Genomic DNA, 25,589 nt, shown 5'->3' on the forward strand with positions numbered 1-25,589 from the left:
GTCACTCGACGGCGTTTTATCCCGCCAGCCGCCAAGTGGGCATGGCGCAGGCGCCGCTCCTGCGACCGTCTCTGGGCCTTGCATTGATTGCATTGCGCTCACGGACCCAAGTTTCCCCCTGACCCGCACGCAGACAAGAGCTATCACGGAGTCTGGCATGGCTTCAGCCAAAACTCTTTCATGTTCATCTTGGCCGGATGGGGGATGATGGCGATCCAATCCAACAGAGAGAGTGCCGGCCTGTGGCTTCTTGCCAACCTCGCCAATGCCGAAGACAAAATGCGGAGCCGCTCCCGCAATTCACCATTGTGTAAAAGGCATGGCGAGTTGAAGGTGGTGATGGACATTTGGTGGTTTTTAGTTCTTCCCATCCATTTCTTGACCACTGTGGCACTCTGCTACCACCAACACCGACAGGCCTGTCCCCTCTGCACAGCACCCTTGTGGAGGGAGTTGCTGGTATACGAGTCACGTCCATGTACTGATGATTTTAGTTTGCCTCAAACGTAGGCATAGATCGAGGCACAGTTTGTCGTCCTCGACCACCAGCAAGGACGAGACTCATGACATGAGTTACCGGGCTCGTCGTCGCCATCATTTACACCATTACTAGCCATCTACATGTCTGCTACCACGTGGGGCTGCTCTTGGACCACCTTCCCGTGGCTTTGGATCTCAAGAGTAATGTCCCGTTGACGGACGTCCCAGGCCTGATGACAGGTAGACGGCGTGTGGGGAACCCCAGCTCGTTGGTGAACTGGCACGCACGATATCGATCAGCCAAGAGAAATAGATTAAGCTGGAGGAGGCCAGATCGACACACCACCACTGTGCTGCTCCCCCCGAGCTCCTGATGTTATCTCGACGCACCATGACCAGTCACCACGGTGCCTGTGCCTCTCCTGTTCATACAGGACGCAGATCAGAGGTCATCCAATTTCAACGAGTTGGCCACCGCCATCTGGCATGCTCCCGCTTCCCCGAGATCACCAATTCCTGCGTGCGTGCCGTATCATGCACGGGCACGGCATAGCAGCTGAGCTCGGGGCAGGTCAGGGCTCAGCCTGCAGCCAGACCCAATCCTCTCCCTCTCTCTCTCCCTCTTCCTTCTCTAGCTTCCCCCCACGGGCCTGTGTCAGCTGCTGCAGATACAGTGTTGCAGTCTCACGGCTCTTGCAAGCGCCCATTATCGAATAGCTCAGCTTGGCGGAAAGCTTGTGTGCAAAGGGGAGAGCCAAGTGGTGGGAGGGATGTGACTCGCGATGAAGAGGAGGTGTGGGCTTGTGTGACTGCGTTGGTGTGCGGCCGTGCATAGGGAGGAGATGATGTCTGTTGTTGGTTGGTACTCCGGAGCATATCCAGCCCTGCGGACTGTCATGACAGGTTACACCTGTCTGTCGTATCGCGGAGGCGGTGTTGAATCAGACATTTGTCATTACGCGGAGTCGGAGCAGGACAAAACGAGACAAGCAGAATGAAGGCATCAGCTTATCCTCTAAAGTTAGGGAATAACGTATAAGAAGAAGAATAAAATAGTAGATGAAAGAGATCTAAGATATTCCTTTTAGGATATCTCTGACTGTTTTATAATCCTTTTTATGTAATTTGCTTATGATATTGGGAGGAGTTAGGCCTCCTTTGCCGTTCTGCTGTCCCGTCTCAGGTAGGGCTGTGAGGGTTGGGAAGATATGGCTGGAATGTCTACCGGAAACTGTGTGCCTGAAGGAGACAAGAGACAAGAAAAGACTATTCCGTCAGAGGCGGTCATAGGCTGATGATATACACACGTGCAAGGACCAAATGCTACTTGCACCCTCTGGAAATATGATGTGTCAATTGACCTGAACCTAGATGGGCTTTTCTATGGATACCTCTCGGACCTCCCTCTCCTCCCACAACCGAGCCAGGCCAGGCCAGATGATAGATGAGTCTACATAGTAGCAAGAACCGTTCAAACGCCAACGCTTTTTTCACTTCCAAGCCCCCCCTCCCAATAGGAGTTTAGTACAGATTGGGGACGCTCTCTCTAGCAAGTTCATTCCCCTCCATTCCATTCCGTAGCATCCCTCTCTCCCTTTCAATACCATCCATCTCGACAGCAAATGTCCAAGTGCCAATCATAAATTACAGCAATGTCAGCGTCCCGGCTTATAGCGCAGCAGGAGCCCTGTCCTTTCTCCAACCCCGAGCCCGCATGTTATCCTCAATGGCGCGCCAGATGTGTTCCACAATCTCCTTGTCACGGAAGCGAGAGGCATCGTGGCCCTCGCCGCGCCAACGGTCGATGCCCGTTGACAGGACGCGATGGCCCCAGCCGCGGATGTTATCCGGAGCCTGGTCGCCTCGCCAGCCAACAAAGATGCCGAGTGTGTGCTTGAATAGCTCATCGGGGTCATGCCACTTGTAGTTCTTGAACTGCCACGTCTGACCTGTCGTAAAGACGGCGACGATGCGGTTCCAGTACTCAGGCTTAAACTGTTCTGAGCCCTCGACTAGGATGAAGCGCATTGGGCGGTTCGGATCCACAGCGCGGATAGTACGCTGGACGTGGAGCATAGTGGCTGTGGAGCCTCCAGCATCAGGAGGGATGAACTTGCCATCCTCGAGGAAGGATCGCGCATTGGAGAGGCGGAGGAGAGAGGAGGCGGAGGGAGATAGAAGAATAATGGGATCTGGTCGCCGTGTGGGAACCTTTTGGTTGAGCGCGAGGGAAGGGTTGGTTGGGATGCTGGAAGAACTGGACTGGGACTTCTTCTGGATGAAGGGCACAGCAAGCTTGCGCACGTGGGAGAAGTCCTGGGGGGGTCAGTCAAGGCTCGAAAGGTATCTCATAGAAGAAGGGAAACACATACCGTGGGCTTGATGCCCCTGAGAACCGTGTTGCGATCGCCCATGCGTCGCTCGCCGTTGTAAATACCAGCCAGCCTGGGGTCCATGGTGCCGCGACCTGATCGCGCCTGCGCGGCAGAGGACACGGCGCTCGTCTTTGCCGTTGTGGTCGCGCCAGCAGCCGCCGCATCCTTGTCGCCAGCGACGGGCTTGATGTACTCGCTTTCCTCGCTGGCGCCCTCGAGCCAGGTAATCAGATCCAGTCGCTCGATGAAGCCCAGGTTCTGGACCTTGCCAGCACCACCAGCGGCGGCGAGCTCGTCGTTAAGCTTCGTAGCCGACGCATTGTACTCGGGGATGGCGACCTCGCGGTTCAGCCAGGCAAAGTAGATGCTGCGCAGGTCGACGGGCTTGTCGTGCGACACGAAGCGCGTCGGGCTATCGATGGGGACGGCGACGCTCCGGTCGGGGAAGCACAGGTGCGTAGCCTGTGATAGAGGAACCGATGGCGCTGAGGCGTCGGCCGAGACATCTGCGGATGCTCTTGGGATGAAAGGCGCTTTCGAGGAGATGGACTGTCGCAGGAGGACGAGGCCGTCGAGGTCGGCGGCGGACGCCATGATGGGCGAAGTTTGGCGCGTAAGCAGGGGCTTTATTGCAACGAAGATTGAGAATGCAGGTTGCGTGTGTCGAATCGAGTAACAAGCGATTGTCGAATTACGACGGCGTGTGTTTGGCGATGTTGGTTTTGATGTGAAGGTGAGGTCGGTGCAAGCTGAAGATGAAAGGCTGAGGCTTGCATTTTTGGGAAGCTCACCTTGGAGCTTCAGAGCCGCATTGGTCAACTCGGTGAGCAGCCAATCAGAGGCGAGAATTCTCACCTCGCTTTGGCTTCTGACCTTGAATTCAACGTCGCATTTTCTCTGCATACGGGATGCATGATCTAATTGGGCAATTTGATTTTAAGGCGTTTACGGCAATTAAAACGTCGCCATCATTCCCGTTTTGGTGAATTCTCTTTTGAAACTTCTCCGCGGCATACCGCAATACCCGTGATATCCGGGGGGGGCTGTAGGGTAAGAGTTGGGCATTTGGGTTAGTTGATTCCAAATAGCAATTGACTCATTCTTCTCTTACTGACTGATCAGGTGAACCTTCTTGGTGAGGGGGCGAGAGGAGCATTTCCGGTGTCATTGCGGGTTTCTGCTAATTGATACTTTCTTGGCTGTGCGACGTGAGAATGAGAGTTGCCCTCGTTTGATTGATTGTCAACACCACGCAAATGAACCGTAAATTGGTGGTGATGGGTAATAATGCCACTTCGCCATGTCCCCAAACCGAGCTTCATGACATGTTCGTCATGATCAGCAAGCATAATGTCCCTCCGAGCCATCCTACTCCAATCCTCCCCCTGGCGAGACATGCACCTCTAAGCCTCTTGCCGCCAAGCGCGAGGCGTTTCTCAAATCAATGGCACAAAGGGCAACCATCCTCGGGCCATTTACATAATTCACAGGGAAATCCCACGCGCAATCTCCCTCCCAAGTACCATATACTTGTCGTGTACCAGCACCAATGATTCTAGAAGCCCGGCCGTTTTTGCCCACTCAGACGCTTGCGCCCATCAGCCTACGTCCACTCCCTCCGCCCCTACAACTTCTTTTTCCCTCTCAACTAGGAAAGTGAAGGGAGGGGGGGCCACACACGGGGGGAGAGAAAACCATGTGGGCACGTGCGAAATCCCTTACCCGGGGGGGCCAAGACAAGCGCATTAGCCTCTCCAACGGCGCCGAACACATGGACGCTTTCTCGGGGACCACCAGTTCATCACTTGCACTTGTCGATCGCCCGCCGCCCGCGGCCTTTGGGTTAGGCCCGCTCGAGCTGAGTAATATCCGACTCAGACGGGCGGGCTTTCCAGAAGGAGTAAGACTTCGAGAAGCTCTCCTCGACGAACCGTTTCGCGGAGTACTCCGCTCGTCTGTTCAAGGCGTGGCGAACGGGCATCGTCATCAAGGGCGCAGCTCGGTACGAAACGAGTAAAGCCACGACCCGGACATTGAATGGGGATATTTGATCGTCGCCTGAAACTTTGTTCGTCCAACCCTCGGCCAACTCTAACCGTTAAAGAAATGAGACATTGATCGACAAGGGGGCATGAGCATCTGACGCAATATGTAACTTTGGATGCTGAAGAATGGATGCAACCAGGGTGTGTTGAAGTGGTTGTCATGAATAACGTCATGTCATTGAATAACCTTATTGAATGACCAGGTGATAATAATGCTAGAGTTGGGGAAAAGGCATGTCATTCACGTCTGCTCAGGCATCATGATCATGGTGTCAATGATGGAAGCTGTGAATGTGCTCTATGAACCGCAGGATCTATGAACTACAAGACCTCATCCTTGCTCTATTCATCAACTTGAAAAATGAAATGTCCAAGTTACCAACTGAAGTTCCTCTGCTGTAACTCATGTCTTTTGCCACAAGCTGCTGTAGTTGATCATAGCCATGACCAGACCAGAGAGATCATATATCAACCAGCTAAGGTCGTGCCCATCCCGGACACAACCCCTAACAACCGTTACAAGTATCTACCCAGGACCAAGTGGTAAGAGAGGATAATAATACTGAAATAACACATTGGACAGCATGTCTACCCGTATACACTCAACCATTCCTAAATCATCAAAGACCTCCCCGAGAGGTATATGTTTGCACGCCGTACCGCACAATGACTCCATCAACGCCAGCCGGGATAACCTCCCTTTGCCCAAAGCACTTATATACCCAACACGAGCTTCATGCGTTCGTACGTGTAGAAACTGATCGCTACCATAGGGATGACCTTGACGTATCCGATGGTCAGGCCAACAAAGAAGCCGGGGATGCCTCTCTCCCGGAAGATCATGGCGGCCGTCTCGCCGATCCGTAGCCGTCTGCCGTCACCAACGGCTCCGCCAACTTGCATCCGTCGCCGGATCACCTCGAGCGGGTAGGATGAAGTTTGTGAGATTAGGCCCGCGATACCTCCAGAGCAGAGCTCTGCCCATGACCGCAGAGGAGCTGGCTTTCCTGGGGGGTGGTTCGCTTTCTTTGGCAGAGTCGTGTACTGCGCAAAGGCCTGAGAGCGCATGATATCTCCCACGGTGTCGTGTGTCAAAAAGGACATACCAGCGTATGGGATCATGCCAAGCACAGTAGGGGTAAATCCTCTATAGAAGTTGACCAGTCCTGCTCGAGGAGCAATGGCCTGCACTGTCGCTGCAGCCGCCTCCGCAGTGGCTGATACAGGCGCAGGGGCGTTGGGTAGCCTGGCGGTCGTAGATTTTTGCACGGGTTGTTCATTGTAGATCTGACGGCATATCGAAGTGAGAGAAGAGTGGCCCTCGCGCTTGGTCTCGAAGGCTAGTCGTACTCGGACGACCTCTAGGGGGTATGTGAAGAAGACGGACGTCACACCCGCCAAACTTCCACTGAGTAGCCTTCTCATCGGTGTCTCGTGTGATTTTCGGGGTATAATGATGGTTCGGATTTGTTCATACGCGAGAAACTTGATGCCAGCATAGGGAAAGATTCGTAGGAGAGTCGCAGAGTGTCCACGGTAGAGGCCCATGGCGCCCTCGTAGTGGTAGATATCCTTCATGGCCTTTGCGACGCCAAACCAGGAACCGGTATATTTGGCGAACAAGGGATTGCTGGCCTGGAACAGAATTTTGACTCGATCAAGAGGTGCGACGACGGTTTTGGCCTATAGAAAAGGTTAGCGAACACTGCACACGAACGGATTGACCCTATCGCGCTGGGATTGCACTCACAGCAGATCCGGCAAAGCCGCCTGCAACTCCAGATCTCCAGACATAGTCCAGACTCTGCGTCTTGCGCTTGGGAGTCACCGCCCCGTCGTCTGTAGGGCACACGGGAGGAGACTGCTTCCGCGCCTTGTTGAAACCCTCGGCGGAGCCATGGCCCTGGTCTTTGGCGTTTCGCGTAAGATCGGACATAGGAGCGTGCTCCATGTGAGCGGCGTCAGCGGAGGACATTCCCCCTCGGATCGAGCAGCACGTGGCTGGCTTTGGTGAACGGATTCGACGCCTATCGAAGAGACATTCCGCGGCAGAGTCGACTAGGGGGAGTGTTCTCGAGAGCAAATGCTCCTGTTGACGGGTCGAGGTTGTAGGAGGAAAGGATCTTTCCGGGTTGCGGGGAATGGACGGACTCGGAGACGGGACGGGATAGAGGTTTTTGGAGATGGCCCTGCTGCGGCAGAATTTCCCCGGCTGTCAGCGGCAGGAGACGTCATTAAACCGACGCTTAGTGGTCAGGGGCCGTTGAGTGGCCGAGGGGCCTTCCCCCACAAATCGTAGGTGGTCACGCAGCGGAACAAAATCCCCAGAAGCAAAGAAACCTGGGGGGCCCGGGGGGGTTCATCAGCAGGCGTCTCACTGAGCAAACCCACTGAAAGTCAAGGGTTCACAGGGCATTGGATAAACGGTTCCGGTAACCAATGACCGAGCCGAGGTTTGCCGAGTATGCCCGCAAATTCCCCAACATCAGCCGCGGCCAAGCCAAGCCTCAGGAACAAACCTCCAATCTGCCATCTGACCTGGAGAGCCATGGCCACTGAGTGCCAGGGGAGCAGCGACAACTGCCGGCCGTCGTCTGTTCTCTTCGAGAACCCAAGCAAGAGCCTTGTCGTCATCGACATACCCTCGTCCCTGGAGGAGAGCCAGGTTCTCCCGTCTCAAGTCCCCCGCCTTCGCATCGTCTCCGCAGAACCCCCCGCAGCTCCGTATCCAACCCCGGAGCCCCGGCACGGCCGAGATGATCCGTCGGCTGTCGCGTCTCCCGCCGCGCAGCTCGCTGAGCTCATGACTGCTGCTGCTGTTAGTAGCGCCCTGCAGGACCTGGCCGTATCATACCCCGGGCCCTTCCACCGTCCCCGTGTCCTTCAACCCCAGGCTCCGTTATTATCCGCTCTGCCGCCTCTGCTGCCAGAGAAAGCCGAGCCTCTCCATGGCTCTATCGAGGCTCTTTGTGATTCCTTTCACATGTCAGCTCCCTTATTCAACCTTGTCGTGCTGGATCCGCCTTGGCCAAACCGGTCTGCGAGGAGAAAGACGGACAAGTATGCTACCGTGCGGAATCTCGATGACATGCGCAGTCTCTTGCTACACATACCTCTGGCATCGCATCTCGCGCCGGACGGACTAGTTGCTGTCTGGATCACTAACAAGCCTAGCATCCAAGCCTTCCTGACCTCCCCGACGGGTCTGTTTGCTGCCTGGGGCCTTGAGGTTGTGACCGAGTGGACATGGCTTAAGGTTGCCGCTTCGGGCGAGCCGCTCTACGATGTTGACTCGGCGTGGAGGAAGCCGTGGGAGAAGCTCGTCATCGCGAAGCGGATCGGGAGCAAGAAGCCTGATGCTCTCAACTCCAAAGTTATCGTGGCAGTTCCCGACGTCCACTCGCGGAAGCCGAACCTGCGTGGTCTTTTCCAACATATCCTTGACGAAGGCTTTCTCGGCCTTGAGATCTTTGCCCGCAACTTGACTGCTGGCTGGTGGAGCTGGGGAGACGAGGTGTTGCGCTTCCAGCAGCCTGAGCGCTGGAGAGAGACAGAGGGCATGTAGAGTTGCAGGAGATTCAGCGTCTATATTTGCACTCATAATTTTGACCCGCCAACATCCTTTGCCGTTCAAGACTAGTTACAATAATGTACATCTCTGGTGCCCGGGTATCCTACAGAGGCTGTCCCTTCCCTGTGGCTCCGAATCATCATCTCATTAGCAGTGTACTGCCGTCAGTCATCCGCTGTGATATCTCTCTCCGATAGACCGCTCAAGCCTCCTTTTGCGCAGGCGTTGTGTCCTTCTTTTCCAAAATCTTGTCCCATTTGGGGTCGAGAACAACGTCGTTGGACCACTTCTCCTCGCCTGACAGATACTTCTTTGCCACATCCGACAGTGCCTGTCTCTCCTTGCTCCAGGGCTCCTTGCTCTTCAGTCCGATCTGGAATCGCTGGCGCTGGATGTGCTCGTCGTTTCGCTTGTCCATGAGATCCTCGCGCATCTGCCACAGCTGGTTGCTCCAGGCCTGCTTGTCCTCGGGGACTTCGGGCCACTGGAAGGGCTTGGCCAGCTCGACCGTCATGATCTTGAGGGGCTGCGGGCGGTACCACGAGCGCGAGTGCGAGTTGCGCTGGGTGAGGGGTTGCGGCTTGACATACGACCGGACCTTTGTGACCTCGACATTGTAAAGATTCCAGAGGTAATCTCGGAGATCGAATTTCGTGAACCGCAGGGGCACCTTGAAGGTGGCCTCGTTGGGCGGGAGGAAGTCCTTTCGGAGGAATGTGATTACATGGTTGGGCCTGTATGGGAGGTTAGGAGAGGCAATACAAGGCAATTGGGGTCGACTGACAGAAAGACCTGCTTCTGTCCCAGCTTGAAGCCGGGCAATTGGCGGGCCACCGTCTTTGCTACCTCAGCCATGGTCGTCGTCGTCGAGCCCGGGAATGAGGTTGTCACGGCGGTTGATCTTGGACGTGAAGAATTTCGACGATTGGCTTCTGATTGGCTTCAGCGGCAGAATAGAATTTCCGGGGTGTGCGCTGATGAATGAATATGTGTACACCCCAACTTACACGACACTCGAGGTGACGATATCTTCACTTTGGTGCAAATGACGGTAGAAAATCGTGTAAAATAAAGGAATTTAGCCATATAAGTATTTATTGCTCTTTATGAGCCGTGTTTGTGTCGATTAGCTCAAGTCGTGGCCTGTTTGCGCTCTTTCACAGGGGATATGCCTCTGTGTTGCCGGCGTTCATCAGCTGCTGGCAGTGAAGCAGTTGCACTTCCTGCTCCGCGACATCAGGTTTCATTTTCTTTCCCCTCACCAAAAAAGAGGAGAAACTCAGAGATCACCTTCACGTTTCACCAACCCCCATGATATCACCACATCCAAGATGCAAGGCGCGACTAATACAAAGGACTCTTTGAGTCACGGCAAACATAATGACGACGACAGTGACGGCGATATATACAAGATGTCGAGGTCATCGAGCTTCTGTCTGGACGCTCAACTCAGCTTCCTCTCCGAAGAGAACGACAGCTATTACATCAAGAGTCTAGAGGCAGAGATGAAGCAGGAAAAGGAACGTTATCCCGGCGCCAGCGGCTGGGCTCCTGCCGAGGAGCGACTCTTTGAGATTCTCTTCATGCGACAGGATCTTCCGATGCTGCCTTCAACATGGGATGTCGACCTGCGCGGTGTCCCCCTCTCGGATGTCATATTCAAGACTTCGGACGACTTTCCCCCTATCATCTATGCCCACTCCAAGGACTTTCGAGGTGAGCTTCCCCTTGCGAAGATTGTAGGCTGCCTCCCTAACACGACCTAGCAACCCTAGCACTCACCCGTCTCATTGATCTCACCGCAAAGGCGAGAGTCAGTATCCAGAGTGGCCTTCGGAGAAAGGTCCCGCACCTCATCAAGCGCGAACTCGACAAGTACATCAGCTGGGCCGCCCAGGACGCTGACTACGCCCACCTCCGCATAGTGCCCAACATCATGACCGAGGTCGTCGACACGACAATGTCCGAGTACGACATTACAGAGTACATCCAGGGCCGTATGAGATCACTCGCCAAGCTACAGCGCGAGTTTCTCAGAGAGGATTCAAATCCGCGGTTCTGGGATGTGCTCAAGCCGAGCATCATGGCTTCCCCCATGATCAAGGTTGAGCCGGATGATTGCCTGCCAGCGTTGGGGAGATGGTCAGCATCCACAGAGATACGGCGGAATCCGCATCTCTGGATCAACGAGCTCTCACCGGAAACGCCATGTCCTGATCGCAAGGTCAAGGTTGAGTCAGAACTTGAGAGCCCCCGCCTTGGTGGTGTTGATGTCGACAAGTTGATACAACATCACAAAAAGGGACGGAAGAAGATGGCTGACTCTCGTCGAGAGAAGGACAGACAGAAACCCGCTGAGAAGAAGAAATCGACAAATCCTCCAGCCCAAGCCAAGACACCTTCGAGAGAACCATCACCCACACGTTCACACTCTCCTCCATCCCCTGTTGAGCCACAAACACCCCCCAAACACACCTACCGTCGCCACCCACCCGTCGTATACGGCCTCTTCATTCTCAACACCTCCGTTCTCCTCCTCACGACCGACTCCTCGAAAGGTTCAGACACCTACGTCAGCTTTCAGGTCCAGTTCGACTTCCAGGAGGAGAACCAGAGCGTCTGGAATGCCCTGACCAGCGCCATCGCCGTGTGCCTGGCGCGAGATGAACTGCGTACTCGTGCTGGGGACTTTGAAGAGTTGCCTTGCCTGTCAGAGAGTGACCCGGACGCTTAATATTGGGGCGGATATCGTTGGGGGTGGTTATCACGATCATGGCATTTGCTTCCTGCCTTATACTGTTTTCTACTTTTGGGAGTTTTGTTCTATACCCGAGGCATATGGCGAGATGCATTTCAAGTTTTACATGGAGGCTTGCTCAACCTCCCTTTCGCAGCAACAAGGAACCCGTTAGAATAGTCACGGAATCATGAACCATCCGAGCATAATCTCATATTTGCAAAGTCAATCGAGAGGCTTTATTCTTGGCGCTCTCTATCTCTATGACCGTGTTGTTCTGATATATGTGATCAGCCAGTCCCTTCTATTTCCCAACGCCCAACAATGACGGCTGCCTACAGCCACGTGCGTCTCTTTCTCTATCCGTACATATATGGCCATCACAATTCATGTCTTCTTTTTTTCAAAGGGTGAGCTTCTCCTCTATGGAATGACAGGGGGAACGGGGAGACGTCTTGACCGTTTCGAGCGCGTGCAAATAAATGCCAAATCATGCAGAATAACGACAAGGTATGAAGAAAGGGTAGGGGCGTAAAAAAAGGTGCAAGAGTGTATGTGTATGTGTGGAGATGTCTACATTTCTTCGTGCTCGAGGGGTATTAGCACCTCGAGCTGTCGAAGGAGTCGTTGGTACAAGAACAGCATGCAGCCGCTCTGAATAAATGTCCATACACCGCGCGGTCCGACGCCGCGGAACCAACCTGCCACACCCTCGGTGCGGTAGATGACTCGCAGGCCGGTAAAGACAGACGAGGTCTCTAGGGCGATGGCGCCGGGTCGCGGTCGGTGAGTGTTTGGAGAAGATGTTGAGATGTGTCGGACTTGGGAAGAAGCGTGGTGATCCTTGGAGGCCCGGGTCTCGGCTGGAGTATTGACCTGGGTCTGAAGCCGTGTCTTGACGACATCGAGGGGGCAAGTGATGACACCGGCAAGGCCACCAGCCGCAGCGCCAGTGAGGAGCTCGAGGGAGACGCCAATATCACGGCTTTGCTTGTACTTGCGGGCCCATGTGGTGAACTGCTCCCAGAACATGAACTGGAGGGCCGAAAAGGGCAGATCACGGTAGAGGGTGGCCTTGTAGCCGTGAAAGAGAGCAGGAACACCCTCAGTACGGACAATGGTGCGGGCAGCGTCGAGAGTGCCTCGGTAGTTGTAGCCCGATATGAAATGGGGGTTGTTGTAACGGCCCTGGAGCTGAAGTCGGGTTTTTAGAACCTCGGATGGGACGTAGACGATGGAGGCGGCTAAATCTCCAAGGAAGCCTGCCGAGATTTGTTAGCGCTCTACTGGGGCAATTGAGACTTGCAGAAGCTGTTATACCTGCTGATAGATAGGACAGATGCTGTTGCACGCCATGATCTATGAGGAATCGCTTGCTCCATTCATATGTGCCAAAGAACATTACGGTGCCTGGGAATGAACCTCCGAGCGCAGGTATCCAGCCGCCGTACAGACCCCGCCGGATACCTTCTTGCCTCCATATGGTGTAATAGGACTGTCCCAGCGACGTGTATTTCGACGGAACGTGAGGGTCGCCCTGCTGTCTTGTCTTTACGGTATCGAGAGAGTGCATCAACAAATCGCCGGTCGATCCTCCGATGCCACCCGCAATCATGGCCTGGCATTGCGGCCCCGTGTTAGCGCAGTTCGAAATCGGACGATTCGGAAACGATTGGCGCTGTATAAGGGACGCCGGTGGTGAAAACGTACATGGAGATATGGCGGTCGGCCCTCAGCCTCGACATCTTCCTGGTTGGTCATGTTCTGTTGAGTTGCGAGCCCGGCACTACTGCTATCCGAGCGACGGCCCGTCCAACCGGCATGGCGATGCTCCGGGGAGGGCGCAAAGTCGCTCGCGGACGCCGCCGATCCGTCGGTCGTCGTGGTGGCTGTCGTCGTCGAGGAGGGGGCGAAGACGAGGTCAGAGTCCTGTTGGAGACCTAAGGGCATGTCCGGGGAAGAAATCGGAGGATCGAGGACTGGGGTGGGCTCGCAACTCGGCGCAGCGCAGGGTCACGGCCAAAGACGGAGCAGCCCAGAATAGAAGGGAGAGGACCCCAGGAAGGAGGAAGACGAGGGATCGCTCTGTTGCGGTGCTGGCAAAGGAGAGAGGGCCGGGCGTCGCAGGGTGCGCAGAGAGGGAGATAAGAGTCGGCGATGTCGCGTGGATTTGTCGAGAATTTTGTTGGTTTAGATCCAATCTCGAATTGCGGCTGCTCTGCCGGTCCCCGACAGCTGGGCATTGGCCGTAGCGGGCTTGTTCAGTGGCGTCTTTCAGCGGTCTGCCGGGGCATGATTGGACCACGCTTCATGGGCAGCCGGAAATCCAGCGCATCCGTTGACGTAGGGTCTCGGGCTGTGAAATTCTTTGCGCCGCCCGGGGTGCGCTGGATTTCCGGCTGCCCATGAGTGGCGTGCCTGTGGCGGACAGAAAACACCGAAATTCTGGCGATAGAACTGCGCTTTATGTAAAGAGTTGATGGGATTATAACAGGATAATTGCTACTCGCAAGAAATAGTTTCATCATGTATATATATGAATATTTGAAATTTTATCAACTCATGAGATTGAATGCAGGCATATAAGTGAGAACCATACGTGTCTCTGCTTGGTAGTGAGTTCTTCTTTTATTCCACCAGTGGACATGGTAGCCCACTTCAGATTTAGACACAGAGAACATGGATGTGAATACAGCCCAGGACTTATACAAGATACTACGAATTCAGTCCATATCATATTAAAATCAATGATAATATCCCATCATCCCACCAATCTACAAGCAGAAACACCTGCACAGGCCAAGAAACAAAAGTCACCAGTTTCAAGCTCGGATTGGCGTTCAGCCGGCGTTTACCCCGCCACACCCCACCATCATCACTGCCTGTAAAATGTCAAAATTATGACTCTTCCCTTAACAACCACACCTGCAGCACGATTTACGGCCTAGCATCGAGATAATCGACCATCCACGCGTCGATACCATCGCAAACCGTCCGAGAACCACATCAGGTTTTTTCGACATTTTTTTCGACCCCCGACTCGCGTGCGTGCGACGCCGCCAGAGTTCGAAAACCCCACCTCACTTCGAGAACCCGACCCTACCTAACCTTGATTCCTCGACAACACCGCCAAGATGTCGTTAACAAACTGCCGTTTTTACGAGGAGAAGTACCCGGAGATTGACAGCTTTGTCATGGTCAATGTCAAGCAGGTCAGTACCAGCCTGGTCTGCCCGGAATCCTCCCTCTGACCGACCACAGATCGCCGAGATGGGTGCTTATGTTAAGCTCCTGGAGTACGACAACATCGATGGCATGATCTTGCTCTCCGAGCTTTCGCGACGACGTATCCGAAGTATTCAGAAGCTCATTCGAGTTGGCCGCAATGAGGTCGTCGTGGTGCTCCGTGTGGACAAGGAGAAGGGTACGCACTATAGCCAGGCGTGGCGCTTCCGATACGGAGATTGACGTTGGCGCAGGATATATCGATCTGTCGAAGCGACGAGTTTCCCCCGAGGATATCGGCAAGTGCGAGGAGCGATACAACAAGGGCAAGATGGTCCACTCCATCATGCGACACGTTGCCGAGAAGACCCAGACCCCGATCGAGACACTCTATGAGAGCATAGCCTGGCCTCTGAACAAGAAGTACGGCCACGCCATCGACGCTTTCAAGCTCTCTATCACGTTAGTCCATGAGGTTTCCGAATGATAGGCGTGTATGCTAATTATGAGCAGCAACCCCGAGGTGTGGAACGATATCACCTTCCCCAGCGAGGCCGTCACCGAGGAGCTCAAGACCTACATCACCAAGCGACTCACCCCTCAGCCCACCAAGGTCCGAGCCGATATCGAGGTCACCTGCTTCGGCTACGAGGGTATCGATGCCGTCAAGACTGCCCTGCGCACCGCTGAGGCCAACAACACCGAGGAGACCCAGGTCAAGGTCAAGCTGGTTTCCCCCCCTCTCTACGTCCTGACCAGCACATGCTTGGACAAGGCCGTTGGTATCACACGCCTGGAGGAGGCTATCGTCGACATCCGAAAGAGCATCGAGGCATCTGGTGGTAACCTGGTGGTCAAGATGGAGCCCAAGGCTGTCACCGAGAGCGATGATGCCGAGCTCCAAGCACTGATGGAGAAGCGTGAGCGCGAGAATGCCGAGGTCAGCGGAGACGAGAGCATGAGCGACAGCGACGATAACATCCCTGAGACCATTTAGGTCATGGCCAGACGAAGCCTCTCCGGGGCGGGCTGAGCCGGCAGGACAGCCAAGGCCGCCCCAGGGTGAGCCCCACGACGGGGTCGTCGGACGAGGGGAAAACGGTGTAATTAGAGGCGGCCTGGGAAGCTGAAAGAAAGCATGTGCCTGGGCTGCAGAAGCATCACAAAAGTTCCGACTTTCATGTAGTTATTCCGAGAGTGGTGGGAAGTAGGCGTCTGAAACGGCGTTGTCAACGAGCAGTTCAATGGTAACCAAGGCCCCGGGGTGACGTGGTTAGCTAGGATTGCCAACAGTGCTTGGTTTATAGTTGAAAATGAAAGACATGACCCCGTAATGTGACGGCATCCATCTAAAGGTGACGTTGGTTGTGAGGATTCAGGAGGCTCTCGTCTGGAGTGAGGTGCGTTGATTGCGACTGGCGCTAGCCGAGAAGGGCTTAGACGCCCCGGCCTGGGAATTTCTATACTTGCAACCTCAACTCGACCCATGACATTGAATTTCTAAGCCAGCACCACGACGTTTCCTTGTTTCGCAGAGAAATGTCGAGTATCTCCAACCTCAGAACCAGGAGATAAACGAGGGCGACCGAAATGGCTCTCGGCTCAGCCTGGGCACGGTTCAAAGGCGGAAGCGGGGGAGTCGTCGGGTCAACCACCTGGAAGCTGTTCGGCCTCGCAACCTGGATACCCGTCATCGCCATGTTCAACCTGCACGTCGCCGAGCTGACGGTCGTCGACGGGGCGTCCATGTACCCGCTTATAAATGACGACAAGGACTCGACGCTGCGGAGGGACGTGATCCTGAACTGGAAGTGGTCGCCGCATGAGGGCATCGAGAGGGGCATGGTTGTGACGCTGCGGTAGGCATAATTTCAAGGAAAATAAAAGGATTTGAGCTGACGTTCTATTTAAAAGGAGTCCGCTTCACCCCGAGGTCATTGCAGTCAAGAGAGTCGTGGCCCTCGAAAACGACGTCGTTAGGACAAAAGCACCCCATCCGTTGCCGACGGTGCGAGTACCACAGGGCCATGTCTGGGTGGAGGGTGATGGACCACCTGGGTCGAGCCTCGACAGCAACACGTATGGGCCCGTGTCGAAGCAGCTTCTCACGGGGAGGGTCACGCACATTGTCTTTCCGTTCCGCAAGTTTGGCCCAATTCGATGGTGGGAGCATGAGCGGCCGCTCGAGTAAGATGGACTCTCAAGAGCATGTGGCATATGAACGGTGTAAGATACGGGAAACTTATAGACGTGTACAATGTAAAATCACCCTGGAACTTTCAAATCAAAATATTACATTTAACCGGTTTCATTCTGAAACCTCATTCATGGTGTTTCTCATCTCTCGTTGCGCATCAAGTTCATGTGGTGTGGCCCCTGCAGGTACCATCAACCAGCGGCCCGAAGTCCACCCGAGCTTCAAAACAGTCCAGGCACTCTCCAAGCTCCAAACCCCAACATCCAGTGTGTCGTCAAGAGCGCAAACAAACATGGCTCCCGGTAAGTTTTACGCGCCTACATCGCAAAATTAGTTCAAGGCATGTCTAACAAAGCTTTAGCGACCCAGTACGAACTCTCCCCGGCCCCGGGCGACGCCGTGTCGTCAATCGCCTTCGCGCCGTCTTCTGGAACCAAGCTCCTCGTCTCGTCGTGGGACAAGAAGGTTTACTGTTATGATATCGCGGGCGGAGCGGGAGAAGCGACCCTCGTCAACACGTACGAGCACCGAGCGCCTGTCCTGGATGTCTGTTTCGGCGCTAGCGACAATGAAGCCTTTACTGCTGGCATGGACTGGGTTGTAAACAGGTGGGTGGATTGCGGCTGGGCGCGCATCGAGATGCAGAGCTGATTGGAGTGGACAGGATCAACTTGGAGACTGGCGAAAAGACTGAGTTGAGCAAGCATGCTGCGCCAGTCCGCTGTGTAGCATACAGCCCGACGCATTGTAGGTCACATCCCCGTCTCAGCTCGACTCAAGCTAACTTGCGACCAGCCATCCTCGTCTCCGCGTCATGGGATTGCAGTCTCAACCTTCACAACCTTGCCGACCCCTCGAGCGCCCCCATTCGAGTCTCCCTCCCCGGAAAGCCCCATGCGCTGGCAGCCAGCCCAACCAAGGTCGTCGTTGCGATGGCTGGCCGAGTAATCAACATTTACGACCTCAAGACCATTGCCGACCTGTTCGTTACCGGATCGACAGATCTTCAGCCATGGCAGCAGCGGGAATCTTCACTTCGATATCTTACGCGGGCGGTATCTTGCATGCCCAATGACGCCGGATACGCTACCAGCAGTATCGAGGGCCGAGTTGCGGTCGAATGGTTCGAGGACACTGCTGAGTCGCAGGCGCGCAAGTACGCTTTCAAGTGTCATAGGCAGGCAGCGCCCGACGGAGACGGTGATATTGTGTATCCCGTCAACGCGCTGGCTTTCCACCCGGTCCACGGAACCTTTGCCTCTGGTGGTGGTGACGGAACCGCTGCTCTGTGGGATGCCGAGGCCAAGCGTCGACTAAAACAGTACCAAAAGTTTCCCAACAGCGTTGCTGCCCTTGCTTTCTCGAGCGATGGCAAGTATCTCGCTGTTGGCGTGTGCCCAGGCTTCGAGACTGGCCAGGAGGACTACAACGGAGCGGGCCAGACAGCGGTTCTGATTCGTGAGCTTGGAGAGAATGAGGCCAAGGGCAAGGGAGCTAAATAGACGGACAATGTCAAATGGAGGGCGATCTCATATGAAAAGGCGTTGGGGCGAGTACAGAGCTTCGTTTGCTTGTAATTGAAGGTAGTCTTAAACCTAGGGGGTGTGCCATTTAGATACCCTGTACGGACTGGCATTACACTTGTGAGTATTTGGACGCCTTCCTTGTTTGATGGTGATAAGTACACGAACTAATCAGATTCGATACAGATTCATCTCTCTCTTGCTGTTCCGAGTGATGGGCTTCTGCTCAGTTGATTCCCTTCTCTGCCAGGCATTGTGCGATCCGGATCTAGCGATGTCGTCTCCAAGTCTCCGATTTCCTGCACTGGCGGGTTCATTGGCCGAGGGTATCCGAGCGATGCCTCGTTCGCATCAAAGCCATCGCGGCACTGAAACTCGGGGCTACTGGGTGGTGGAAGGTATGAAGAATCGGGACTCGGGACCTTGTAGTCTCGAATGCGGATGCCTCTGTGGATCGTGTACCTCCCCTTCTTTTCGATGATACGAGGGGCTCCACGGGGTAGAGGCTTCAATTTCGTTTCATGGTAAGATCCTGGAGGGCCTGTTTGTTGTCTCCTGGGGCAAGTGTTCTGCGCGACTTCGTTCTCTTTAACGTTGAGGTAGTCTGCCACATGTCAGATCTGGGGCCCAGGAAGCGTACGTATGGATCACATACTTGTTATACCCTCGGACGTCGTTGATTCGTCTTCTTCGCTGGAGAGGATCGCTTCCACCCTCTTTCTCTTCGTCCTCCGGTGTTTGCTCGCGACCACTCGCCCGTCCACATCTAAATTCTCTCCTTCCTCTGTTCGTGCCACAGCTTCCAAGGTAGTCGAGTTGCTAGGAGGCGGGGTCTCTGGAATACTATGTGAGGAATGGGTCAGCGTATTGCTCATAGCGCCTCGGTCAAACGTACCATCGAACGGAAGCAAACTCATCTTGAGTCGATTTCACAGCGTCGACTTCGCCGAGCTCGTCGTTCTCATCCAACTCTTGCATGCAAGGGCTGGGTACAATACCCGGCGTCGACTGGCGCTGCTCATTGTCTAGGTGGAAGGCTCTTTTCGGCGTCTCTGGCACACAATCGGTTTGCTCGTTTGCCTCCGACAACGTTTCCTCATCCATGGTGGTCGACAGTATATCAACAACAAAAAGTGCATCAACTCGGAAGAACAATAGGTGCTGAAGAAGTGAAGAACAAGCATTGGCGAGCGGTAAAGGCCGGGATTCAAGATTTCTTGGGCGCAGTCGGCAAGAGCATCCCAATCTTTCTTTAAGGAAGGGGCTTCTATCCCGCGCTTTCCTTCCTGGACACTCAGCAATAACTTCGGAGAGTAATTCCACCAGGAACTGGATTGTCAAGTTATTGGTGCTGATCATGAGATAATTAATTCTCAATAATTGTATTAAAAAGCAGCTGAGAGCTACTTCTCAAAAGATTTCGTGGCAAGTGAGATGGGATTTTCTGCCGTCCTCCGTCATCCTCCATAGGCTTCTATCGTTCATCGTCTTCCATCGAGCTCCCGTTCGCGGACATGTTGCGGCCTCATTCTTTTGCGCTGTGCTTGGTCTTTACCAAACATTCCTCGCCCAAACACCGCTCCTTTCTCGCCATGCTGGCAGCATTGATCGGGACGGTACCCATCTCCAAAAAGGTGCCTTGAGACGGGCACTCTACTCCCCTCGCTTGGCCGGAGAGATAGGCTAGATATTGGTTAATAGGAAATTCCATCAACCCAATGACTGGGAACTCTCACCTTAGGCGTAGGGACGTTGTCGAACGTGCCACCCATCTTGAGCAGCCAAACGTCCTGACCTCCAATCACCTGTCCAGGACGGTGGAGGAAGTTGTGAGGGAAGCCCGGATCGAATTCGACGGCACTGTCGATCTCGTTGATGTCCTCTTCGGTGAGTTCGAGAGTGAGAGCCTCAATGTTGCCCCTGAGATGCTCCACCTTCCGACCGCCCACGATTGGGAAGACGTAGGGTGTCTTGTGCATCACATATGCAAGGGCAACGCTGGTGATGAGCGAGTTCTTACGGTCAGCGATCGATTCCAGCACCTGACTGGTCTTGATCTCTCCTTGGCTCGCCTCCACCTTTCGCCCTTCCTGGGCCTTGCGTTGTTCCTCGGTCTTGAACTTGCCGCCACCGAGGGCACCCCAAGGGGCAATTCCCATCCCTTCAGCTCTGCACATGGGGATGATTTCTCGCTCAAAGTCACGAGAAGCCGCGGACCAGCGACCTTGGTACACTGAGAACTGGCGTAGGCCGTTGTTGCGAGCGTACTCATTTGCCTTGCTGCAAAGGGGTAAGCAATTGCGTCTTGACGAGGAGCCGTCGACTCACCTCACGACCCAGGCTGGGGTGTCACTGATGCCCAGGTACAAAACTTTGCCAGAAACAACCAGTTGGTTAAGAGACTGCATCAACTCAGGGATGCTGGTGCTGTAGTCCCACCAGTGAACATAGAGCTGTCGCATTGTTAACAGTTGATACTCGTGTGTTGTGCTTGTAAGCGGCCTACCAGATCAATGTAGTCGGTTTGAAGGTTCTTCAGACTGTTGTTGACTGAAGTGACGAGACTCTTGGTGCCGTTGCCAGTGAAGTTGGCCATGACGTTGGTACCCTTAGGACCAGACCGGAAGTTGGTCGTATACTTGGTGGCAACGACTGGGAACAAAGTCAGCAAGTTGTCTGTCAATATGAGTCCATGTGCAACAAACCCATCTCATCGCGGACTCCGCGCTTCTTCATCCACTCTCCCAGCCATTTCTCAGACTCCTGGAAATGGTAGTTGTTGGCGGTGTCAAGAAAGTTTCCTCCCTTCATCATGTAAGTACGTCGGCATAGCGTGAGGGGCATGTTGGGTTCATACCTGTTCATAGAAAAAGTCAAGAATTGCCTCCGTGGTCGACTGATCGCATTCTCCCATGTAGTCCTTCCTGAGAGTGTGTCAATTGATGAGGACTTGTGCTCGCTGTCTATAACTTACCAGGCATTGCCAAAGTTCATGGTACCCAGACAGAGGGGGGAGACTCGCACCGCAGCCGACGGCGATAAGAGTCGATAGTGGCCCAAGGGGCTCTTGGGGGGTGGTGCCATAGGAAGAGCCATGGTGATTGATTTTAACGAAGGTTGGTTTGGAGAGGGGAAGAGAATATCTCGAGGCTTTCGAGGATTGGATTCAGTCGAAGGGTCGTCGGTGAATCACTGAGGGCAGGCGCAGTACTTACACCGATAGCACTGGCCGTTTTTGGAGGCAAGGATCGATCGGATGAGACGTGGGATACAAATTGTTTGGTTTGTGATATCGGCATTGGATTCGTTTGCAAACACCCCGCAGTATTTAAACTTCTCAAGGTATCCATGATTTATCTAAGTCCTATCCGTGATTCCTCTAAACTCCGAAGCCAAGGCACCCTGGGCCAACAACAGGTTGCTCCAGGTTGTCCCGAAGTTTCCTTTGACACCATCCGCGGCCAATAGTGACGCCATGGGAAGGTGGTTTCGCCCCAGCCATGACCACGTTGCGGATGGCGGGCTGAATATCTCGCCGAGCCATCACGCTTTGACTTTGGGAGGAGAGGAAACACATCCACTTGGTTGCACGTTCGTGATTTGCCTACATTTTATCATAAGAATTAAACAGGTAATTTGGAGGCTCTAATTGGAGCTCTCCTATACCTCAGATCGCAATCTTTTGCCGCAATATTTGTATGATAGAAGAAAATAAAGAGATCCAATACTCTGTCTAATGAGGCTTTGCGAAGGATAGGTACCAAACATCCACCCCTCTTTGTGGATGAGGTTAAGCGGGTAGACTGGCTGCATCGTATCAACCAACAGCGGGGGTCTTCCGCATGTCTCATTGCAAGGCCACTATCCTCGGTTTCGCATTCCACATTTGGACGTTTTGATGAAGCATCATGGGCTGAAGCTGGAGTTAACGGCGTTAAGGCAAGAAGCTTGCAGATGTCGTTGTAAATCGGCTTAGCTAATGCATTACAGTATATCACGTGATCGGCCAACGTTGGCCCGTGAGGCTTGCTCAACGGGGTAACACAGCTTCCGTGCCCCCGAGGCCATTCCATTGGTCACGATCTGCCCAGTGCTTCAATGTCGCCCAGAACCGGTACCTGTGGATCACACCACGAGAATAATCTTGAGCGACATCCGACGAGACGAATTGCCCTCCAACGAACGCGCATACGGACCTGTGAAGCCGGATTTAGGCAGTACTGGTCCGACTCAAGATGACGACCGCCTAATATGGCGTCTCCGAACCCCGCCCCCTCCAGGGCTGCCATCAACGCTCTCCGCGGCGTGCTCCTGACGACGTCCTGCTCCGTCATTATCCTCGCCGAAGAACGACGCCGACGCCTGAATATTGCTCGAGCCGCCATTGACAACGCCAAGAAGCTTCATACAGCCCGGGTACACCACAATTCGGCTGCATTGGCTGAGAGCTACGGCCGACGGGAAGCCTTTCCAGTTGAGATCGCCCATGATTTCAACCCTGTGCCGGCACCCAAAAACTCAGTTCGTCGTCAAAGGCGCCGGATTGACAGCCCGAAGAATGATGTATTGGAATCGAAGGAGGTCGAGTCAATTGATGGGTTCAAGACGAAACTGAACCAGGAGGGCAATACGGCCCAGGCGCGTCAAACCAGATGGGACGAGTGGGATTTGTCTCGAAAAGATTCCTGCAGGATCTCGGATACCAGCTCCTTTACCCGAATTCCTCCCCTCTTAAGGATTTCTGCCGACAACAATCTTTCAAACTCTACACTACCACATTCGGGATGGAAACCAAGGACACCAAACGCCCGTCGAGCCCAGGAACTAGACAATCTGGACGTCGTTCATCAGCATGTATCATCCGAGGCAGCCAGTGTAAACCCGCCATCACGGAGCCAAGATGCAAGCGCTGAAGGAACTACACGGAAGCTTTCCAGGAAATCCTCGGATGGTCCGTTCGGGGATTTGGATGCTCTCCTCGCCAAATTGGAGTCTCCAGTATCCGTCCGCAGTCAGATCGTTGAGCAGCAGGAGAAGTGTGCCAGAATGTTGCAAGAGTTGATAAAATCTGGGGTTGAGGAACCTCAGGCCGTCTTCTCGAGGGGCATTCGTCTCCTTCAGTCCACAGCAAGTTCCAAGGAGTACAGTAATGTGCCCCTTATCTTGGATACGATTAGTCCTGTTTGCAAAGACCTTTACCTCCTTGCTATCCCATTCATGGACCGCCTTCTACAGACTGGCGACAAGGAAGGTGTTCGGCACCTTGTCAAGGAGTTTTCTCGACTCCAAGATCAAAGATTAGAGGGAGCTTCATACAAATATCGAAATGAGTGGGTCACCGGTTTCCTCACTCATTACTGGAAGACGACCAAGGACTTTGGCCGAGTCAAGGAGATCTACGGCACACTGCAAGAGTGTGGTATGTCTACTTTTACGGCCACCAGACAGTACGCCATCCGACGCAGACTCACTCTTATTGCCCTGGATGCTGGAGACGATACGACAGCGGCCGAAGGACTGGCGCGCCTCCAAGAGTTGAAACCCAAGCTGGCCGAAGCCGACGTCAAGCTTCGAGGTCGATTTGTTGTACGAGATGCTGAATTGGGTCTATGGGACATAGTTTGGACTCGACTGGATACTTTTTTCAACAAGGACAAGCCCTCACCTGCGTTCCAGAACGTCCTCTCTTGGTTGACCAGAATCTATTGCCAGGACCACTCACCAGCAGAGATTGATATCTTTGTGCGGGATCTTATCTCAGTTCATCGGATGGCTTTGAGCAAAACTCTTGCCTTTGCAGTTCTTGACAGGCACGGACGGAATCGCGATCTCAAGGCGTTGGTCGCTTGGCTTGAGTTCTGCCAGGATGGTGGGCTAGAGATGGATCAAATCTTCTTCAACGAGGTTGCCGACAAAAGCTGCAAATATTGGAACCTGGCTCGTGCAGACTTGCTACACATGTTGAAGGACCTACAAACCTCTATGCCTTGGCTGCACGACCCCCTTCTGGCCAGGTACAAGGCTAACGGCGCCTTGCACGACTTGCACATGCCCTTGCCTGGTGAACAGGGAGATGGCTATGCCATTGTATCAACGTTACCCGACTGTGGAGGTGACTCGATCCCGATCTTCGAACGGACAGTGTTCAAATACATGAACACGCTGGCACTGCAGGAAGAATGGGGCCGTGTCTACAACACGTATCAAGAGGCTGTCGACAAGGGCCTGGGATGTTCAGCACGCTGTCTTCGACTGGCGGTAGTTGCCAACATCCATCTGGAAGGACCCCATTCTCGCACAGCATCTGAGCTGATCAGCAAGGCGCACGAAGAGAAGCATGACATCAGCGGAGCTTTGGTACCAATGCTGGTGTCACGACTTGAGTGCGGTGATGATGTGGGCAACTTGCTTCAAGAGACTCTAAGCAAGGGGCAACGCGTTCACGACAGTGTTTACAACAAGGCTGTACGGGTTCTGATGCAAAAGGGCAGGCAGGAGGCTGCGATCAAGGTGTGCGAGATTGCGGCAGAAACAAACGGCATGGGCGAATTGGCATACAACAAGTTCAACTTTTCCAGCCTTGTCTATGCCTACACAGGCCAGAGGCGGTACGAAGACCTCCGATCACTGGTTACTTCCTTCACATCAAAGTCGGACTGGTGGCAGGCCAGTAAGGAATGCAAGGAGTCAATCAAGCTGGCAATCAAGACGATAGCCGGAAGGAAGGCGAGGGATGGCGCTGTCAACACAGAGCGCGAGGAAGCCTTGCTTTGCCTCGACGATGCGCTGCAACACATCAAGTCATTACGGGCAACAAATCGACAGGAGAGGGAGACACTAAAGAAGGAGGTTGTGAGCGTATTTGGGATGGTGGAGCAGCCACCAGCATTTGACGGAGGCTTCTTCCCAGATACTCAAGTGGAACGTCAAATGCCCAAGTCCAAGAGGAGCATCGTTCGGGATGCAACGACTTCACGAGAGACAACAATACAGCCTGAAGAAACAAGGCAGGAAGATGATGGACTGGCTAGGAGCAATGGAGCCAAGGACACTCGAACGGAACAGCGATCGAGGCCAAGAAGAGAGAGGACGCCATCCCCTGAGATGAGCGAGCAGGAAAAGGCGTATTTGGAGAGACAAAGCCTGGCTGGAGCATGGTTTTGAGAAGACATATAGAGCTCGTGCTGTCATGGCGCATGCCACTAGAGGGCGTTTTCCTGGGTATTTACGTTGACGAGCACCCAGATTTTTCTCATGGTCTGAGACTACTTTATTACAAGTGTAACTACTACATACTACCATTTGTATAAAAGCGAAATGAAATGAAATGAAGTAAAAGAGTTGTTGGACTAGCTTGTTTCGTGTGAATATCATGGATGAGTGGGTGGGTGGATGAGCTGAGACCAACGATGAGGCTAAAGTGGTCTTGTGCCCTC

At 53.9% G+C, this 25,589-nt stretch overlaps 11 protein-coding genes across 11 annotated transcripts; 6 read left to right on the forward strand and 5 right to left on the reverse strand.

Annotated features, from left to right (window-relative positions):
• Positions 1–2,148: 2,148 nt before the first annotated feature.
• Positions 2,149–3,674, reverse strand: NCS57_00235100 (RNA polymerase II-associated protein; the record flags this gene model as incomplete). The annotated part of the gene is made up of 2 exons (XM_053052383.1): positions 2,853–3,674; positions 2,149–2,796 (listed from the first exon to the last, which is right to left on the reverse strand). The coding sequence occupies exons 1-2, from the start codon at positions 3,447–3,449 to the stop codon at positions 2,149–2,151; spliced, it is 1,245 nt and encodes a 414-aa protein (XP_052917629.1). The 5' UTR covers positions 3,450–3,674.
• Positions 3,675–5,614: 1,940 nt separating this feature from the next.
• On the reverse strand, positions 5,615–7,103 carry NCS57_00235200 (uncharacterized protein; the record flags this gene model as incomplete). Its single annotated transcript, XM_053052384.1, has 2 exons — positions 6,651–7,103; positions 5,615–6,583 (listed from the first exon to the last, which is right to left on the reverse strand). Exons 1-2 carry the CDS (start codon positions 6,873–6,875, stop codon positions 5,615–5,617), a joined length of 1,194 nt encoding a protein of 397 aa, XP_052917630.1. The 5' UTR covers positions 6,876–7,103.
• A 345-nt stretch (positions 7,104–7,448) lies between these two features.
• NCS57_00235300 (uncharacterized protein) lies at positions 7,449–8,465 on the forward strand (the record flags this gene model as incomplete). Its single annotated transcript, XM_053052385.1, has 1 exon — positions 7,449–8,465. One exon carries the CDS (start codon positions 7,449–7,451, stop codon positions 8,463–8,465), a length of 1,017 nt encoding a protein of 338 aa, XP_052917631.1.
• A 208-nt stretch (positions 8,466–8,673) lies between these two features.
• On the reverse strand, positions 8,674–9,359 carry NCS57_00235400 (uncharacterized protein; the record flags this gene model as incomplete). The annotated part of the gene is made up of 2 exons (XM_053052386.1): positions 9,256–9,359; positions 8,674–9,205 (listed from the first exon to the last, which is right to left on the reverse strand). Exons 1-2 carry the CDS (start codon positions 9,324–9,326, stop codon positions 8,674–8,676), a joined length of 603 nt encoding a protein of 200 aa, XP_052917632.1. The 5' UTR covers positions 9,327–9,359.
• Positions 9,360–9,802: 443 nt separating this feature from the next.
• NCS57_00235500 (uncharacterized protein) lies at positions 9,803–11,205 on the forward strand (the record flags this gene model as incomplete). The annotated part of the gene is made up of 2 exons (XM_053052387.1): positions 9,803–10,187; positions 10,238–11,205. 2 exons carry the CDS (start codon positions 9,803–9,805, stop codon positions 11,203–11,205), a joined length of 1,353 nt encoding a protein of 450 aa, XP_052917633.1.
• A 576-nt stretch (positions 11,206–11,781) lies between these two features.
• On the reverse strand, positions 11,782–13,158 carry NCS57_00235600 (uncharacterized protein; the record flags this gene model as incomplete). The annotated part of the gene is made up of 3 exons (XM_053052388.1): positions 11,782–12,470; positions 12,529–12,826; positions 12,919–13,158. The coding sequence occupies 3 exons, from the start codon at positions 13,156–13,158 to the stop codon at positions 11,782–11,784; spliced, it is 1,227 nt and encodes a 408-aa protein (XP_052917634.1).
• A 1,184-nt stretch (positions 13,159–14,342) lies between these two features.
• On the forward strand, positions 14,343–15,430 carry NCS57_00235700 (uncharacterized protein; the record flags this gene model as incomplete). The annotated part of the gene is made up of 4 exons (XM_053052389.1): positions 14,343–14,420; positions 14,470–14,632; positions 14,688–14,895; positions 14,947–15,430. The coding sequence occupies 4 exons, from the start codon at positions 14,343–14,345 to the stop codon at positions 15,428–15,430; spliced, it is 933 nt and encodes a 310-aa protein (XP_052917635.1).
• Positions 15,431–16,023: 593 nt separating this feature from the next.
• On the forward strand, positions 16,024–16,624 carry NCS57_00235800 (Mitochondrial inner membrane protease subunit 2; the record flags this gene model as incomplete). The annotated part of the gene is made up of 2 exons (XM_053052390.1): positions 16,024–16,292; positions 16,348–16,624. The coding sequence occupies 2 exons, from the start codon at positions 16,024–16,026 to the stop codon at positions 16,622–16,624; spliced, it is 546 nt and encodes a 181-aa protein (XP_052917636.1).
• Positions 16,625–16,922: 298 nt separating this feature from the next.
• Positions 16,923–18,132, forward strand: NCS57_00235900 (uncharacterized protein; the record flags this gene model as incomplete). The annotated part of the gene is made up of 4 exons (XM_053052391.1): positions 16,923–16,932; positions 16,992–17,238; positions 17,295–17,377; positions 17,426–18,132. The coding sequence occupies 4 exons, from the start codon at positions 16,923–16,925 to the stop codon at positions 18,130–18,132; spliced, it is 1,047 nt and encodes a 348-aa protein (XP_052917637.1).
• Positions 18,133–19,806: 1,674 nt separating this feature from the next.
• NCS57_00236000 (Aldo-ket-red domain-containing protein) lies at positions 19,807–21,249 on the reverse strand (the record flags this gene model as incomplete). The annotated part of the gene is made up of 7 exons (XM_053052392.1): positions 19,807–19,836; positions 19,890–20,433; positions 20,482–20,606; positions 20,660–20,805; positions 20,859–20,958; positions 21,011–21,077; positions 21,128–21,249. The coding sequence occupies 7 exons, from the start codon at positions 21,247–21,249 to the stop codon at positions 19,807–19,809; spliced, it is 1,134 nt and encodes a 377-aa protein (XP_052917638.1).
• A 1,155-nt stretch (positions 21,250–22,404) lies between these two features.
• NCS57_00236100 (uncharacterized protein) lies at positions 22,405–25,317 on the forward strand (the record flags this gene model as incomplete). The annotated part of the gene is made up of 1 exon (XM_053052393.1): positions 22,405–25,317. The coding sequence occupies one exon, from the start codon at positions 22,405–22,407 to the stop codon at positions 25,315–25,317; it is 2,913 nt and encodes a 970-aa protein (XP_052917639.1).
• Between the last annotated feature and the right edge of the window lie 272 nt (positions 25,318–25,589).

This window comes from Fusarium keratoplasticum, chromosome 2, assembly GCF_025433545.1.
Source record: "Fusarium keratoplasticum isolate Fu6.1 chromosome 2, whole genome shotgun sequence".
NCBI classification, from domain to species: domain Eukaryota; kingdom Fungi; phylum Ascomycota; class Sordariomycetes; order Hypocreales; family Nectriaceae; genus Fusarium; species Fusarium keratoplasticum.